This window comes from Argiope bruennichi, chromosome 3 (assembly GCF_947563725.1).
Source record: "Argiope bruennichi chromosome 3, qqArgBrue1.1, whole genome shotgun sequence".
Taxonomy (NCBI): domain Eukaryota; kingdom Metazoa; phylum Arthropoda; class Arachnida; order Araneae; family Araneidae; genus Argiope; species Argiope bruennichi.
The window spans coordinates 17,247,196-17,265,783 of NC_079153.1; the positions used below are offsets into that span (position 1 = coordinate 17,247,196).

Sequence of the window (18,588 nt, forward strand, 5' to 3'; positions counted from 1 at the left end):
TTGATCTTGTTGAATATTCTTATGAATGTGACCCCAGCTGGAATTTTTTATATCTATTACGTATTAAATATTCTTCTTTTGCTGCGATGTAAAAATGTGATGATTGGAGTTCCTATTGTGTCACCCTCGTGATGGTCTCAAATTAGAAATTTATCATGCAGTTTTGAGTAGCTTTAATACTTCATTTAACTAAATTTAGCGTCGCTCACATCACCTATTGAAGGTATAGATTTATGCTGTGCTCTGGAAAGCCATAGAATAGGAAAAGATACATTATTAACCCTTTGACAGCTTACTGCTCTAAGTTGAAGCATTTTGAGTGTGCGGCCGTCCGTTGCGATCGTTGGGGATTGAACACTTTTTTCGAGCAATATGGATCTTGTCAGAGGGATATTAACATATTATAATAAAGTATACAACCTAATTACTATTACTTTATTCATACCAAAATGTATCCAAACATTTTTTTTATCTTCAATGTATATATATAGTTTGTTTATTCACCACTGGTAAAGTTTTTAAAATACTAGAATTTGATATTTATAATGTATGTATTTTGATACTGAAAACTGGACAAGTAACAAGCAAGCAACGGGAATACTTTATATATAAACAAAAATTTTCTTTTAAGAAAGAAAAACAATAAGAAAATTAATAGTTCAATTGCGTATGGTACATCTCAAAACAAATATTAACGAATAATGCGACGGTGTACTTAATATAATTATATGTAGTCATCCCTCTTTCTTTTATGTTTTCCAGCAGACAACACATTTTCTCTGCTCAAGCTACCTGCTGTCTGTCTGTCAGATGAAATGGTAGGACGAATAATAATAAAAAATAACAACCAAAGTGACCAAATAAACGAGATTTCATATTTTTCTCGTTGCTAAGCAAACGAAATATGAGGTTTTTTCCTAATGTTAGACATACGCAATAGAAATCATTTCCGAACTTACAGTAGTCACTGTAGTAGTAAATAGCCAACGCTTTCGCTAGAAGCACATATGTACTCATAAGTCACACCAATGGTTTTTGCTGGATGTATATATGTGCCCATAGCCGTCAAAGGGTTAGCAAAAAGAAGGTAGGACAATACATTAAAAAGAAGGTAGGACAATACATTATCCATTTCAAGGGGGAAAAAATGCAGTTCATATATTTTGAATTTAATAAATTCTAAAGAAATATGTTATGGATACTTAAAAAAAAAAAAAGAAGACAACAAAAGTACTTATACACAACTTTATTTACTTTCATTCTACATAGAAATGAGGTAATTACAAATTTCCCAACACAAACAAGAATAAAACTCTTTTTTATTTCTCAGGGGAAAAAAAAATTATAAAGCTGGAGATACCGCCACCGAAAAGCAGCTGCAGCTAAAATACAACACAACAAGGGAAAAAATGCACCGGTCACAAGTAATTCACAACAAACAATAAAACTTACAATGCCAACATAACTATCAAGCAGTAATATCTAAAACAAGATATGTGCAACTTCAAGAATTCATTTTCTAATATTTTGATTACACAAGAAAAACATTTCACTTAAAATTTTTGCAAGGAATGTCAACATTTTATTGTAATAATGTGCATACAATAAATTCAAGTCTTTCAAATTTGCAATCAATAAAACCTGGCTTTAAAAATTTTTTGCGTGCATTTTTTAGTCAATTAAAAATTTCCAAATGCATGGCATTAAAAAAATAATACATAATTTTTGAGAAGGGGAGGGGATGTAAAAATTAGAATATTGAAAAAAGGAGACCTTTTTTTTTATGTTTGAAGCATTTGGTTATATATCAAATCCTGTTTTTCTCCCCATTATAAATGACACATGAAATTAAAAGAAAATCACACTGTAAAAAAAATGTACAAAATAGAACTGAATTTTTCTTTTCTAGAGGATTGTAATGAATTTCTCAGTCACAATGACAAATGAAAATTTCAGCTCAAGAAATTCTGTTGCAACTTCTAATGCAATTGTTGAGTTGAAATATTTATTAATTACATCGGAGGAAGAAAAAATTGAGTAATTTTTTTTTCTTTATAAGAATATTAATTGAAGGTAAGTACTGAATATTCCTCCTAAAAGACAAAACATTTTTCTAAATAGTTCTGAAAGTTCACTGTAGAACAGAATGTATATCAACAGTAGAATAGAAGTTCGTTTCTTATTGAAAATAAAGCTATAGAAGAATTATGATTCATCAGAAATAAAATACCATTTTTGGATAAGGCACTGTTTAACTGCTCTCAAAGTTCAATATGTTTCATAAACAAACATGGATTATTAACATATTGCTGCCATTTTTCAAATCTTTAATAACTTTTTATCCTTAATAACACATGATTTAACATGTACATATCCCCACCCCTTAAAAAAAATCGGCTCACTTACTTGAATCAAAGAGAAAGTAAATAATGAAATAATATTTCAGGATTCAGACAAGGCAAAGTTTTACAATCAACTAACAGTATTTAAACTCGACAAAGAATTTACAAATTAAATTTTAACACAAATTACAATCAGCACAGAAATAAAATTTGCAATCATTTATCTGTTTTATAATAACATTGGGGAGAACAATGTGAAAATTGAAAATGCAGAGTGATGTAAATCACATTTTCTGTATTAACAAAGACTGGGTAGCAGTTAAAAGTATATTTTATATCATTTCTTCTTTTGCCAACTGTCTCAAGGCTATACGACATTTTCAATTAATCAAATTATATTTGCAGAAATTCTATTTACAGATATTACATACTTTAAAAAATATGATTTACAACACTGCCATCTTCATACTACAATACAAAACACATAAAACATACCTAAAAATTATGAAAGGGAAATTTATAATCTCCAAGTGTATTGAATTAACAATATGAAGACTGAAACAACTTACTTTTGATATGAAGAAGACATAAAATCTCAAGACACATTTAATGTACTCTTATGCTATATTACAATGTAAATTTTGAAAAATGACAATAAACACGTATATCTATATACATTTTGAAATCTGTCACATTTAATTGTGCTTTATGAGGCTATCAGGTGAAATTTATGCAATCCTTCAAACATTTATGGCAGTAAAAAGTTGGCACTTCAGGTGTTTCATTAAAGGTGATTGAAAAATGCATGCAATTATACATAGACTCACATAAAATAATAATAACAAAGATAAAATAAAACTGAATTAGCATGACAGCTGGTTCAGAAAATCACAGAGAGATATAAAGATTTTCTAAATGAAAAACTATTTGATTTTTTTTTTTTTTTTTAAATTTACATCCCATTTTCAAATTACACAAGGACTACTGGGAATAAAGTATAAAATTCTGTCTCATAATAAAGTTACTAAGGCAACATATAAGTTAGTATTCCACTCAGCAAACTTCCCCTACCAATGTGAAGATATACAAGCTTAATTTTAACAGAATGATATTTATAAAAATTAAAACTTTGGATATTGAGAAAACTTTCTTTAGCTTGGTAAGAAAAAAATTCAGATTTCAGTTATCCTTAAATATAATATTAATTTATTTTTGTATGTCTGAATACCATCAGATCTGCAGTTTCCAAGAAGTATTTCTTGCTATACAGTATGATGTGCATTTTGAATGGTAGTGTGTCAGTGCAAATGCCTTTTTGATTATGACTCAGAATTAAGAGGATTATTCCCAATAAACCTCAGATTTACTTCAAAAGGTCATGCTGACTTAATTAGATAAATATGCAGGGTTAAATAATCAAATATGAAATGGAGATATTAAAAATTTATCTGAATAAATGAAATAAATTTTTTCCTTCAAGTTCTTAAAAAATATTTTAGTAACATTGTGGAAATTATAGCAATAAAAAATTTTATTTATCTATTTAAATAATCTACAAATTTATTAAAAATTGAATTAAAAATTTCAAACTAAAACTTCTACTTTGTAAAACAAAATGTTCTAGGTAGAACATATACAAGTAGAAAGTCAACAACAGAATATGTTGAGCAATATATCCTAATGATATAGTGCAAACATCAATAACGGTGGATATAACACTAATTTTACAGCTTTTAAGAAGTGCAACACTTATTTTGTAGACTAATGATAAAAGCACATTAAAGTAATACTCGCTTTAAAAGCAAAGGCAGTTTGAATATACATATACTGTTTCGAAGCAATTTATTCAACAGAACAAAGAATAAGAAGGGAAGTAGAAATAATTCTTATTTTTGAAAAGTGATTGAAAGGCTAATTTTTTTTTCTTTCAAACCTAATTAGACAATAATTTTTTAAAATCATTAAGTTTAAACATTTAAGAGTATAATCTTAAACATAGAAAAAAATCAAGAAGCAACATAAAAGCCATAACACATAATAAAAAAAATTAAATACAAAAGGAATGTTTCAGGATTTTCTTTAATGGAATGTGATTTCAGTAGGAGAATCATTTTACAAATAAATAATATTTAGCTAAGAGATATATAAAATTAGAGCTGTTAATTTTTGTCAATCTAAAAGATTTGTAGTAAATTCAGTGATTCATACAAAAGTATTTCTTATTTACTTTAGACATTTATTCAAAAATAATAGAACCAATAAAAAATTTCATACTAAACATCTAAAAATCAACAGACACAACATTCATTTTTAATAATAAAATTTAAAATTTTGGATCTTTCAAAGATACATCAAAACAATTCAATAATTTGTATTAATTTTTTTTAAAATTTCAATAAACCGGTTTAATTTTCTTAGCACTTTCCTTCCACTTTTGCAATTATACAAAAAATAAAAGGTCCGCAAGGAGGAGTTATCTGAAGCATACAGCCAGATCCTTTAGTCCAAACACTTAGGGCAACATAGAAGTACAATCAACATATTTTGGCATTGACAATGAAACTGTCTCCAATCAATCAATCGATACTAAAACATGTACACATATACAAAATTGGCACCAAATATGTTATTGACCCAATAGCACCAGTCTTGCATAGCACTGCATACTGAACTTTTGGTCACCTCGAAAGATATAAGTAAGCAGAAAAAGTTGCAATCAGGAGTAATATTTCAACCCATTGAACAAACTGTAAGTAGGCAAACCATCAAAATATCAGAAAAATGCAATTTTATAAAATTTAGTCTTAACTACATCAAAATTATTCATTAATATTTTTTAAAGAAAATGTGCTAATCACATTCATGGCAAATGCCCAATGGGAACTTTACAAAAATGAAATTTCAGGCAACAAGATTGTATAGAAACATACAATCTAAAGTTATGTTTGAATAATTAATGTTAATTACATTTAATATTTTGATAATTGATATTATTAAAGAGGAAAAAATAAGATTTCAGTATTAATCTTTTTTTCTTTCTTTAAATGGATATTAACAAAAGAAAGAATATATTTCAATTTACCAAATAACATATTAACTATTTTTATCCTTTGATTTTCAATATAATACAAGTTAACATTTAGTAAAAATTGCACTTTTAAAATTGACAAAAAATATCATTTTGACTATCTTTCAACCAGTTTCTATATACAGAGTTTTAAAAATATGTATCTATCACAAGCATAGCAGAAACAAATTGTTCAATGGGTTAAAATTCTGTCTTGCTTCTTAAGTCAATAATCTTTGGGCAAGAGCAAATGAAATGTTTGCCACTGATAGAAGTAAAAAGTGTTTGAAGTGAAACTGTAGTATCGAATGAGTGTGATTAATGATCGCCACGGAGCAGTTCCATGAGGAGATTGAAACTGGGTGTATCGCCAGTTTTTTTCGTAGTCAATGAGTCCTTGCCCACTTGGCAGGCTCGTTCAAGCTCAGGAAGCCGAAGCAAGAGTTCACCAAATTTGCTTGGTTGATGAGGGTAGTGAGAAGCTGTATAGTTCTGCAGTGCTTCAAGGACTTCTTTCTGGCAGGCACGCACTTTGTCAGGTTCTTTCAAGCCATTCGCATCTAAAAATAAATTACAGAATTTAATAAAATAAACACATAATATAATGATACTATTCTTAACAATAATATAGTTATTCCATATACAGAGTATTACACCACAATTTTCCCATTCAAAGCTGCAAAATTACTAAATGACCAACAGAATTTCACAAACACAAAAATTACATTAATAGCAAAACAAAATAAGAAAACGGAAATATTAATTAATGATAAATAAAACTAAAAATTATTTACACCCACACACATTAAATTAAACTTCATTATATAATATGATTTAATCAAAACATTTTTTGGGATTTATATTGAGAAAAAGCTGACAAATATTTATTCTCTATGTTTTTACCTACTAAACAAAATTTATTCATATGACTCTGATGAAGACAAGAACTGAAGTTAAAAAAATGTATTGCTTTACAGATCAATATCCTCTTTTATTTTAGAATTAAAAGAGTAAGATACAAAATTAAAAATATGTTTCAATTCATTGCCAAGTCAAAAGGAAATGGGAAAACTTCCTCATAAAAGAAATTATTGTTCTTAACAAAACTTTCACATATGTCATATACACAAATGTAAATAACCTCCAATACATAAGAAAATTCTTAATTCAATTTTATTTTATCATATTAATGCAATACTAAAATTGTAACCTTATCATAAATAACAGAAAAGACTACTATGATGAAATTTAATTAAGAATTAATATCATGGAACAAATAAATGCTTCGGGTTCATTCAAGCACAAAAACTGAAATTTTTAATAAAGATTCAAGGCAATATTCATGGAAAATTCTTAATAAAAGCTAAATTATTACTATTAAACTCACATCAATTCAAACATAAAGAAATTTAGAAAAAATTTCAGTAAATTAATAATTGGTTCATTAATAAATAAATTCAATAAATTAATAACCCACTCATTATCCAGCTAAATTAACAAAATCCCATTTGCCATTAATCCAATATATATATATATATATATATATATATATATATATATATATATATATATATATATATATATATAATTTAAATTATCTGCATCATCTCTCTAATTATTTTCTTTGTATATGTATATTTATCCCATTTTAGAAACAAAAGAAAAGAAAAGAAAATTATAGATCTGTAATCTTGCTGCTTTCAAGATATCTTTATACCAATGATTAAGTACAATTCGAAGCAATTGGTTATTTAAATTAACCACCCCTCTAGGATGGTGGACACCTTAATGGCAGTTTATACCATTTGTGTCAATGAGCCTTAAATATCTTTTGACAGTACAACATCATATCCAAAAACCACCAAATTCGTTTTTATTACACAATTTAATTAAGTATATTAAATATGTACTCTATGTTTCTTTAACTCTTGCAATACATAACAAATGAAAAAATAATTCATTAAGAAACATATTTCCTTCCATGTTTAATCTTTTAATGAAAAACAGTATGCACAAAAAATATTGATGTTTCAGCATAATTGCTATATGCAAAAGACTAACTTACCAGATGTCAATAAGATGATCACTTTCAATGAAACATATTCATACTGGTCCACCTGAAGTCTTCTCAGATGCTCAGTCAGATTAAACATCCGTTCAATCACTGGACTCAATCCCATTGCCTGGGCCTGAGAGAGTGTGAAAGATTTGTCATGGGATATTCTGATTTCATTGGGAGTAGACATGGATCTGTAACAACAACTGAGGAGCAGCAGTTCACACCATGAATTAATTAAAAGGGCTATCTGATCATCCATCTGAATATAAAAAAATAAAAGCAAAGTTAAGGCAACAAAACAATTTAATAAGTAAATAGGAGCAATAAAGAATGAATAACAATTTTCCTCAAGTACTATTTTAATTGCTAAACATCTGATGCTATTCTTAATTACATGATTATAAGCAAATAATAGAGTATGATGAAAATATTATCTACATCATAATTTATGCAAATGCATTACATGAAAAACTAATTTTATGTAGGAATATTTTTATTTAGGATATATACATATCAATATGCCCCCCTCCTTTTTTTTTTGAAAAAAAAAATATGAATATTAATAATACAGGTAAATCAATAACAACTCTGCTAAAGAAAAAAAGAAAAAGAAAAACTTTAGATTTGTTATACTATTTTCTATACATGGACATTTAAACTAAATATTATAATACTTGCATAATTAATTTGTTTAGCATCACAATGAAGAAAATAATTGTTTATATTGTATCAGAATCATTTTATTCATTTCAGAAAAAACGTGGACACATTTTTACCAGGCTAAAATATGTACAAATGGATCAAGAAGCTTAAAAGAAAAATTCAAAAAAGTTTCTAGACTTTCAAGATTCACAGTATTATGATTCTATATATCAAACAATCTATACTGATATCAGTTTCAATACAATTTGCCAAGAAAGTCTAATGTTTATATATCCATTCATGGAAATACATTGTCATTATGGGTATTGCAAGTCATATTTTGGTTATGTAGACCTATGAATCCATTATTCATCAAGTTTATAAGAAGTTGATTAACTCATTAAGTTTTGAAGAACCTGATTACAGATTCTACCATGCCTTCTTCAGTCATTGTTTTTGAGAACCATAGGAAGATACTTTTAAAAAACAATATTATCTTTTTTTTCCCCCTTAATAAACAAAGAATGTTTGAAAGGAGTTTTAAAACATACGGCAAGAAATCAAGAACTTTTTTTCTGTAGAAAGTAATGAAAAATATCAGATCAAGTGTCTTTAAAAGCAAAAACATCCATTTAGCTGCCTTTTTTCTTTTGTTTTTATATAAATGTACTGCACAGAATTTAAAATTTACTTTAATACATCACATTAACAAACATCACATGTTGGTGAAAACAAATAGCAAAAGAACATGATGACCATTCAAAATAAAAATTTCATTAAAAAAAATTTTTTTTTAAAGGAGGGAAGGTGAAAAAAGAGGGGAACTGCCAAACTTCAAATCCTTAAGCAGGATCAATATTACTTATTAAATTTAAAATAATTAAATAAAGAATTTTAATCATAATAAAGAGCTTTTATGAGTAAAAGGAAGAATAATAAAAACACAATTAAGATTATATGAGTAAAGTTAATTTTATCTTATCAAATATATTAATTTTATCAGGTTACTATTAATGGATTTTATAAGAGAAACTCTCAATAGGAACAGGAGATTTTATTCCATAACAGAAAAGTCAAACAAGCTTAATAGAGAGTTCTTAAAATGTTCAATAAAAGTAATATGAGAATTTCTTATAAATATTGTATAACAATTTCCAAGCAAAAATAATTCCATTTGCAGAAATTTGAGGACATATTGAGATAGAATGAGTATTGATTTGAAATAAATAATAGCGGAACAAAAAATTGCTTTAGACATACATAGAATAAACATGAAATCTAATCAAGTTTATACATCAATTCTCTAACAAAATTTTCAATAAAATAAAATAAAAAAATTCTGAAAGGAAGGATCAAATGCTCTTCACAACAAAATACTTTATAATTTTAATATATAATTTCTGAATATAAAAATGCCACAATCTGGTCCAATGAAATAAATAAAACATTTAAAATAAAATTTAAGAATTTACCCCGATTTCACGAAAAAGAGGCAAGCTTTTACACCATTTGACAATTTTGTACAATCTATTGTCTGCAACATTACACAAAGTGCTGAGGAAATCTTGTTCACCGTCAGGCATTTTACAGGGTTGTTGATTATTAGAAGACCTGGATGAATCTCTATCTGTGTAATGCCAAAGATGTTCAACAGACAGGATGTCATGAATGAGAGCTGGAACAACAGGCTGATTTTGTTCATCGGGAGAATTGGCACCAGCAGACTCTAAAAAAGAAAAATTCAATCATTTAATATATTTTAAATAGACAATCTGTACAGAAGTTTTTTTAACAAATGAAACATTAAAATTATACCAAAAATTAAACTGTATATTTATTCTATAAAAGTGTCCTACTGGTAGAAAAAAGTTATGCACTTGGACAATCAGCACCAATTTTAAAGATTTGGAGTTCACTATTGAAAATCATATCAAAGCATATGTAGTTTGCAATGCAAAAATCAAACAATTCTTATTTATATAGTAGAGTAGATTATTTATTAATGCAATAATTAATCCTAGAAAAAAAGTGTACCTAAAAATGTGCATTTTAAAGCTGATACTTGATTATGTAACATCTTAATTTTAACACTGACATTTCTAATAATAAAAATATATTTGGCATATTTTGTTAAAATCATTCATGGAATGAGAGAATGGCATTGTTCAGATAACACCTGTCTGAAATAGCCTTCTAACAATGCTAGAATTATTATGCATTAGGTATCAATTAACAAAAAATAAAATAATAAATTCATAATTGGGAAATTGAACATCTGAAAACAGATTGTTAGAATTCTTACAATTCAAAACATATTTGATAGCAAGGCAATAATGAAAAACTCCTCTTCCTGTTTCATTTAAAAACACAAATTTTTGAATTCAGTTGATTTAAATTAGAATATAACCATAAACACAGTTCATTTAATTTTTGTGAAATAAAACAATGTTAATCTTTTCTCCCAGTTATAAAATATTTTTTATCAGTATTTGATAAATAATTACATGCATATGTAATACTTAAAAAGCCTGGATTAGCAACAAGAAAATTATTGCTGAAGAACATTTTGATATACGAAAAATAATAATGATATGACGATTTTTTTTTGGTGAAAGTTGATCAAAGTGTACAAGATTTTTATTTTCCTGAAGAAAGAAAAATGCTTTTTTAAGGAGAAATTTATCAAAACAAAAGAATGCATTTTGTGTTTACTAAATGGTATGACTATAAACATGGCAAACATAATAATGTGAAGAATACCACACATAATATCACATAAAATAATTGCAAATTATAATAATGTTTGAGAGCATGTTTATACAAAGCATTTCACTATATACATTTCAAATAAATATCTTTTAAGGCATTAAATGATTTTACATGCCACCTTAACAAGAAAAGAATAATATGGCATAAATCTAGAGCACTTTAGAATGTAATCAGATAACACAAAAGTATATATAATACTTTTGTATGATATAATAAATATTTGTGTGTATATAATAAAACATCAAAATATTTTTCCAAAAAAAAAGTGTGTGTGTGTGAGAGGGGGGGGGATAAGATAACTGTTATAAGAAGTATTTTCCATAGTTATTACACCTACAGAAATTTTTTTAAAAAATTACTTTCCTTAGTATACAGAATTTAATGCACACATTTGTAAATTCCAATCAGATAAAAAAAATTCCTATTCATTTTTATAAAAATTTACTGTTTGTTGAATATTTCCTAATATCATAAACGAGAATTACACTTAATTTCTAGTAGTATAATCTTCTTCCTAAAATATTTATATACAATAAATGTAACTTCCAAGTTAAAAATTAAAACTTTAAAAATTTTTAAAAACTAAACAAAGCATTAAGTAAAAAAGAATATATATATATATATATATATATATATATATAATAGAATTTCAATGAGAGATACTGCAAATTCATAGTACTATTAACTAATTTTACTATGACAGCATTAATTATTTAATAACAATAAACTAAATTCCCCTTTTTTGCAATCACAAATTTTTGATAACTTATTATTATATATACATAAAAAACTAAAATTCACTACAAATACAATTTAAGTTATTTTTTTGGTTGATATGAATAAATGGAGTTGAAGAAAAGATTGAAATGGACTCTTACCTTTGGAAGACCTAGAAGAGGATTCCTGTTTGCTATGGCAATCGCTGGGAAGTGAAGATGGAGAAATACTGATATCACCCGTGAAAGGCACACGATCGTCACTCAGAGGAGTTGCAGGAAGAGTGTAAGAACATTGATAGGTACTACGGCCTCCTCTAGTACGATCTTCCCTGATGGCTGGAAATCAAAGATAAAAGAATTTATTAAAAGGAAATAAGCTGACATCTTATTCACAATACAGACCTACAACAAGATCAGTTTATCAGTTTCAGAACTATATTACTTATTATTTATATTTTAAAAAAATTTATTAGTCACAAGTCACTGATAATTCATTTAATGTTATGCATAAAATATACACTTTATTTGCATTCTATTTTTAATTAGCTATATTTTATAAAATCAATTCAAATAGTAAATAATGTATTTCACATAACTGTATGCATGCTTTTCTCAATATAAGCCATTATTTTTTGATATTTTCCATAGTGGATAGCCAGTGCTTTATTTTTAATTAGCTATATTATATAAAATAAATAAATGTTTCATTTCATATAACTAACTATAAATACAAGACAATTATGATGAAAATTGAGATGTCCAATAAAAAGTTGCATCCACTGCTGATCCACATAACAAAGACAATTGCTTTTTTTTCTTCTTTAAGTTGGATATCAATCCCCATTTTTTTATGTCTCTTCCTCTCATTGAAAGTCTTATTTGTTAATGGATGAATGAAGAAAGACATTTTGATTATACAAAACAGTCTAGAACTATTTTTTTTAAAATTCTTTCACCATCATTTCAGAGTTAATGAAATATTTCTATGCAGTCTACAAACAAGAACTTTTCATACCAATCAGTAACAATTAAATTTGATATTAGTAAGAATAGAAAAAAAAGAAGAAAAAAAAAAGCAGCTGTCAAATAAAATTTAGAAGATAAATAAAACCATTTAATAAATCATCAGATTATCTTGAAATATTTTAATCCCAACCCCTCTGCATGTATAATATAAACATATAAAAAATCATCAGAAAATATTAGCTAATTTGTACAACACAAAGCAAAAAATTCCAATCTAATCTTTCTTTGTCCATAAATTATAATTTGAATTAGGCACAGAGTAACTTTTAAAATAAGGTATATATACAGTATTTAACATGGCTCATAACTGTATGCTAATTCTATTATATTATGCAATCGACATGGATTGGATTGTAGGATTTAATGGTGCAAGAGCAATATCTGACCATACTGCACCAGGCAAATGGTTAAAATGTATTCTTTTTAGGCAATGGATATGGAAGGAAAGGAATAATTAACATAATGATCACTATGTATTATATTTATATTAAAAGATATTTATTATAAAAAGTATCTAAAGTCATCTTGAATTTCCTATTCTTAAATAAGTTGAGTTACAAAACGAATTGATTCTACATATCGAATATAAATAACTATAAAATAACTATTTTGTAAAAAAATAAAAGTAATTTTTACTTTTTAATAAAGAAAACAAAACTTTTCATTATTACCTTCCAACTTCATTCCCATTCGAAGGCATTTATTAAACCTGCAGGCTGGACACTTTTTTCTTGTGCTGATAGATACATGACAGTTGGCACCTCTCAGGCAAACATAGTTCTTTTTGTTCTGAACAGTACGTTTGAAAAAGCCTTTGCAGCTTTCACAGGAAAATATACCATAGTGGAAACCCGAAATTCTATCTCCACAGATAGGGCAAGGTCCACTGAGTAGCTGCTGGCGAGATATGCCTGGAGGACCACTGAGTCCCAGAGGATTCTGGGACAAGTCTCCAAGTAACTGAAGCCTGCTATCTTCAAGATTGTCACTGGACGGCCTTCGAGTGGGGCTGGAGAAGTCACTTGCATTGGATTCATCAGAGGCACTGGAGTGAACTGAGGCACTGGATGCTGAAAAAACGCCATAATTTATCCATTAAAGAAATATATTCATGCCATTCAGAAAATACTGCAGAGAATATTAATAAAGAATTGTGCTATTTTAAAAAGTGGAATATGAAAATTGGTTTCCTTCACTAGCAATTGAAGTAAAAGGATTTATAATTAGTTTCATGTGATAAAATGAATGCAAAACATTACCAATAAAATCCAATGAAAAAATTAAAAAACATCTTTCAAATAAAAATTTTGCCATTATAATGTTGTTTAATATCACCAGTGAATGGATAACTGCATTTTTAAGCTTATGAACTAAAATTAAGGTAAAGTAATTATAATATAAACTCACTTGTTGATCTTGGTTCAGGAGTTGTGTGTTGAGAAAGAGGCGAAACTTGACTGAGTCTAGCTTCAATACCAAGGTGATCTTGAGATGCATACTGATATGGTGGATGAGCAGATGAGCCCTCTGGGATACAGCCCTGATCAGGTGTGCTAGATCCAGGTTTTTGGAGGCCTGGGGATATTGATACATTGTAGGGACGGTGCCTAGAGGCACCAGAGCCGCTCAAGTGCCCTGGACTGCGAGCTGGAGAAAAACCGTCCAAATCACTGCGTCTACTCTGACTGGGGCTTTGAGATGGAGAAAAAACAGTACCCTCCACAGTAATGTGTCGGCTCTACAATAATACAATGAAGGAAATAAATAAAATTCTTTTCATTCACAAACTGAATTGGTTATAAGTTTATACCTAAAATAGAAGTATACAATTTAATACAATCCTCTGTAGCATATTAATTACTGCAATTACTTTTTGAATTGATATATATATATATATATATATATTGCAAATATTTTGATGAAAAGATCAAATAAAATTTATAATTTTACATGATCTAAAATTTTTATTCTAGTTTAAAATAAATAAATTTATCATTTGTAATAAAACTAAATAAAATTGCTCAACATTAAATATTTGGTTGATATTTACAAATTTTATTATTGAGCAGAAAACTAAGATGTAGCTTCTGTAGGAATTTTATGGAGTTAGAAGCTTTATTTCCTTTGTACAATTAAATCAAGCAAACTGCCCATGTGGTCTTGACGAAGACACTGCATCTTGCATTATTTATAGTTGCTCAATTTTTAAGGTTGCTAGGGAGAGGTTATTCCCAAGAAAATTTCCCACTCCTGCGTACAATGAGTTGATTCAAGATGGCAAAGCTGGCATGAATATAAATATAAAAGAAAATATTAGGAAATCCATACTGAAGATCTTGAAGGTTACCTCCTGATTTTACTAATGGAGTGAATATGTTTCTTTATTCTCTGCAATTTTTTTTCTTTTTCTTTCCCCTTCTGTATTATTTATTTTGACTTGTTCTGTTATAACTTTTTTGAAAATTTGAAAGAAAAACTGGAATGAATCACGCAAGTCTTCTGAATGCATGTTAAACTTATTAATTTTTTCAATAGTTTCAAATTAAAAAAAAAAAAAACCTTTATATTTTGTTATGTTTTACCAATATAATCTCATTTTAAGAATACTTTAGCAATCTGGTTCATTTAATTAAAAAAGCAATTGGTAACTGGAGATCTAATAGTGGTAGCATAGTATTTAAGTATTGGATGTGTTAGCTAAATTTTCAAGGAGGTGGATTGTTAGTCTTGTTGAAACAGTGTTGGTTCAACAGATCCCTCATAAGCAGAAATGATAAGCATAAATAAGTAGCACTTCTTGTAGCATAAATGTTATGTACAGAAAGCTACTTGTTATGTACAGAAAATGAATCAGCAAACTCTTCAAGGTAGATGCAATTTGAAATGTAGTTTTCTACTGGTATTGATGTTTTAATAAATAATAAATAGGCACTAAATGCAAACTGTGTTTACAGGATCTGATTAATAAATGGCTCTACCTATATTTCTTATAAGATAGTCAAATTTCTAGCAAGAATAAATCGACAATATTATTAAATAAGAAAAGAACTAATTTTTGAAGTATATATAGTAAGAACAGCAGGTCTTCAACCGTCATGGATGAGACGTGCACGTACACACACCTGTAAGGGACTGCCAGTAGGTGAGCAAGCTGATCCATCACTGCTGTTCCCAGTTGTATGTCGTGATAACACTGGGCTCTGATTGTGAGAGTAAATGGAGGAAACGCTGCTCACATATCTGCCCATTAAAGGACTTTGGCTCGGAGAATAGGAAGATCGGGAACTAGAGCTGCTGGTGGGACGGGTAAGGATGGGACTGGGTGTTTGGCTGTATGGACCACTGTAGCTAATTCTGCTCTGGGCAGGACTCTGGTTATTCACAAGAAGAGATTCTGAAGGAAGAAAAATTTATTAAAAATTTTGTAATAAAATTGTATTTTGTAGTAGATATATATTACCAACACATGGAAGTTAAAAACAAACAAACACCCAAAAGTTTTATAATCCTACAAAGCAAATAAATTTACTTAGAACATTTATATAAATAAAATTAACAATATGAACAAACAAAAATGATATTTTAATAATCAAAAAATGATAGTTCCGAGATTAGAGTTTCTAAAATTATAGGTCTCAACTCCATGTAAAGTCATGTGCATTCATCTCAAAATCACAAAAATCCTAACAGTGTTTTGCTTTATTATGTTAAATTTTTAATTTATTAAAAAACAAATTAACAATTTATTTAAAAAAACCTATCTTTATTTCAAAAATTTTATTAAAGTTCCAAATATATCGGTTCTAATTTTTGATTTCCACTAATCAATAACTCTTGCTATTTTCTCATTTATAAGAGGACAGAGATTATAAATAATTTTTCTTGTACAGATAGGATATTAGGATCCCCCCCCCTCTCTAAGTAGATGAAAGGATAATATTTTAGAAGTCCGATTTTATAAAATTAAATTCTTTGAAAGACAGATGAAACATTTGTTGTTATAATTTATGAAAATGAAAGAGAATTAAATATTTTTCAGTTATATTATTAAATATTATATTAAAAAAAGTTATCACTTAATGAAGATTCCAATAAGAAAAGATACAGCATATGTTAAAAAAAATTACTTCTTGGAATTACTTCAAGATACATGATTTACATTCACATAAAAAGTTTCAAAATCTAAAGACACAAAATAACAAAAGTGCATTTTTTTTAATTCAGTAAAATTTATGAATGTTAATATTTAATTTTAATATTAGGTTGGAATTTCAATCTTTTCTAATCACACATATATTACAAGACATTATATTCTGACTAATAGTATTATAGATAATCTAATAAACAGAAATGAAAAGTATGAAAATATGCATTGAAAGTATTGGTCATTATGAAAAATATGTATAGATTTTGCATATAAGAAATTAAACTCATGAAATTAATCAAAAATACTTTAATAATTAATTCTAGTTTATCTATGAACATATATCTGATTTGTCATACTTTCCTTCACATTAGAATAGATTTATATTTACAACTGAAATTGAATCAGTCAATCAACTGTATCATTGAAAACAATTCTGCGAAATAATTATCATTCTTTGACTGATTCAAAATGCAGTACATTTCCAAAATAGAAATGATATCTAATTACCAGACCACAAATAGCCATCAAAGGAATAAATTCAATTTCATTAAAATTTTGTATAAAAAGAATTAAAGCTTACCGTAAAGGGCACTGTGGGCATGAGGAGGACGGTCATTGGTCTGAGCATGAGGGAGATATGGAGAAGGTGAGGAAGGTTTGATAAGACTTATCGTGGTGTGAGGCCCAGAAGAGCTGGCTGTGACAGATCCACAAGTGCCAAGGCTGTTTCGTACGGTTATGATGGACTCATTTACTTCAGATGTAGTTTCATTCTATAAGAAGGGGAAAAAAATTATTACAATACATATAAATTGACAATATATGTTGTCCAATTCTGTCATCTAATTTTGATAGCAATATCTGGAGTGTAAAGAGAATGAAAAATTCACAAGTAATGTTTTCAAGCGTAATTTTTTAAAATCACCATTTAGATGCGATGTTTACAAATAAGTTCAAATATTTTTTAAACAAAGTGAACTGATACTATATGTTGCACGATAATAATATGATAAAATAAAAACCTGTAATCGTAAAAATAAACATCCTAAACTGCGAAAAACGAGAGGGGGGGGCAATAGCAAATGAACTGATTGCCAACCAACAAATATCGCGGGATAAGAAGCTGGAGGGTTAAAAACAATAATAGTAAGCATACATATAAAATGTCACCATACGTGGGGCAGAAATCGCTCTTATTACTTTTTAGCTGAATGGAAACGAACGTTTCAAACAACTTAATCAATGTTTTACGTGTTTACGTTTGATTCCATGTTTCCGTAATTAATGAAGTTGCAAAACGTTATTAGAAATGCTTTGAAGGAGAAAATTCCATTTAGTCAGAGGAAACAAGTTGTGAAAGAAATAGACGTCAAACAGAAAATTAATAATCGCTCCGATAGGCTTGACCGTCCCTGATTGGATTAATTGCTATGATTTAACTACTCCATATTAACCATTTAAAAAGTCAATTATTTGGGTGAACAAATTGGTCGCCAAAAGCGGATAAGTCTCTCTTGTTAGTTATTAATGAATGGCATTAGTCAAATGTAAACGAATTGGCGTAAGAATTTCAGACTACTTCATTGAATTTCTTTACAAATGTACTAAACTCGCCGACTCATTTAGGTAATTAATGGGAGTGCAAAGTATTACTAGAAATATCCTGGAGAATGTTGTCGCGTCAACAAAAAGTTCATTGTTAGAGGAAAGAAGATATAAAAACAATATAAACGAATATTAAGGCTTAAAATAGAAAGCTTTAGCAATAAGAAAAAATAGTGATTACCTGTCTCCAAATGGGTAATCATTATTATTTA

The 18,588-nt window shown here is 27.9% G+C and overlaps 1 protein-coding gene across 2 annotated transcripts in view; it reads right to left on the reverse strand.

Annotated features, from left to right (window-relative positions):
* Positions 1-1,231: 1,231 nt before the first annotated feature.
* The window catches only part of LOC129962687 (nuclear hormone receptor FTZ-F1 beta-like), a 133,859-nt gene continuing 116,502 nt past the window's right edge, over positions 1,232-18,588 (reverse strand). For both annotated transcript variants that reach the window (XM_056076600.1, XM_056076601.1), the window contains exons 3-10: positions 17,352-17,544; positions 15,747-16,018; positions 14,032-14,362; positions 13,296-13,694; positions 11,758-11,934; positions 9,583-9,836; positions 7,475-7,727; positions 1,232-5,969 (exon numbers count right to left, since the gene is read on the reverse strand). In XM_056076600.1, the coding sequence (XP_055932575.1) occupies positions 5,728-5,969; positions 7,475-7,727; positions 9,583-9,836; positions 11,758-11,934; positions 13,296-13,694; positions 14,032-14,362; positions 15,747-16,018; positions 17,352-17,544 (2,121 nt within the window). In that variant the 3' untranslated portion in view covers positions 1,232-5,727. The remainder of the gene's footprint in view (positions 5,970-7,474; positions 7,728-9,582; positions 9,837-11,757; positions 11,935-13,295; positions 13,695-14,031; positions 14,363-15,746; positions 16,019-17,351; positions 17,545-18,588) is intronic.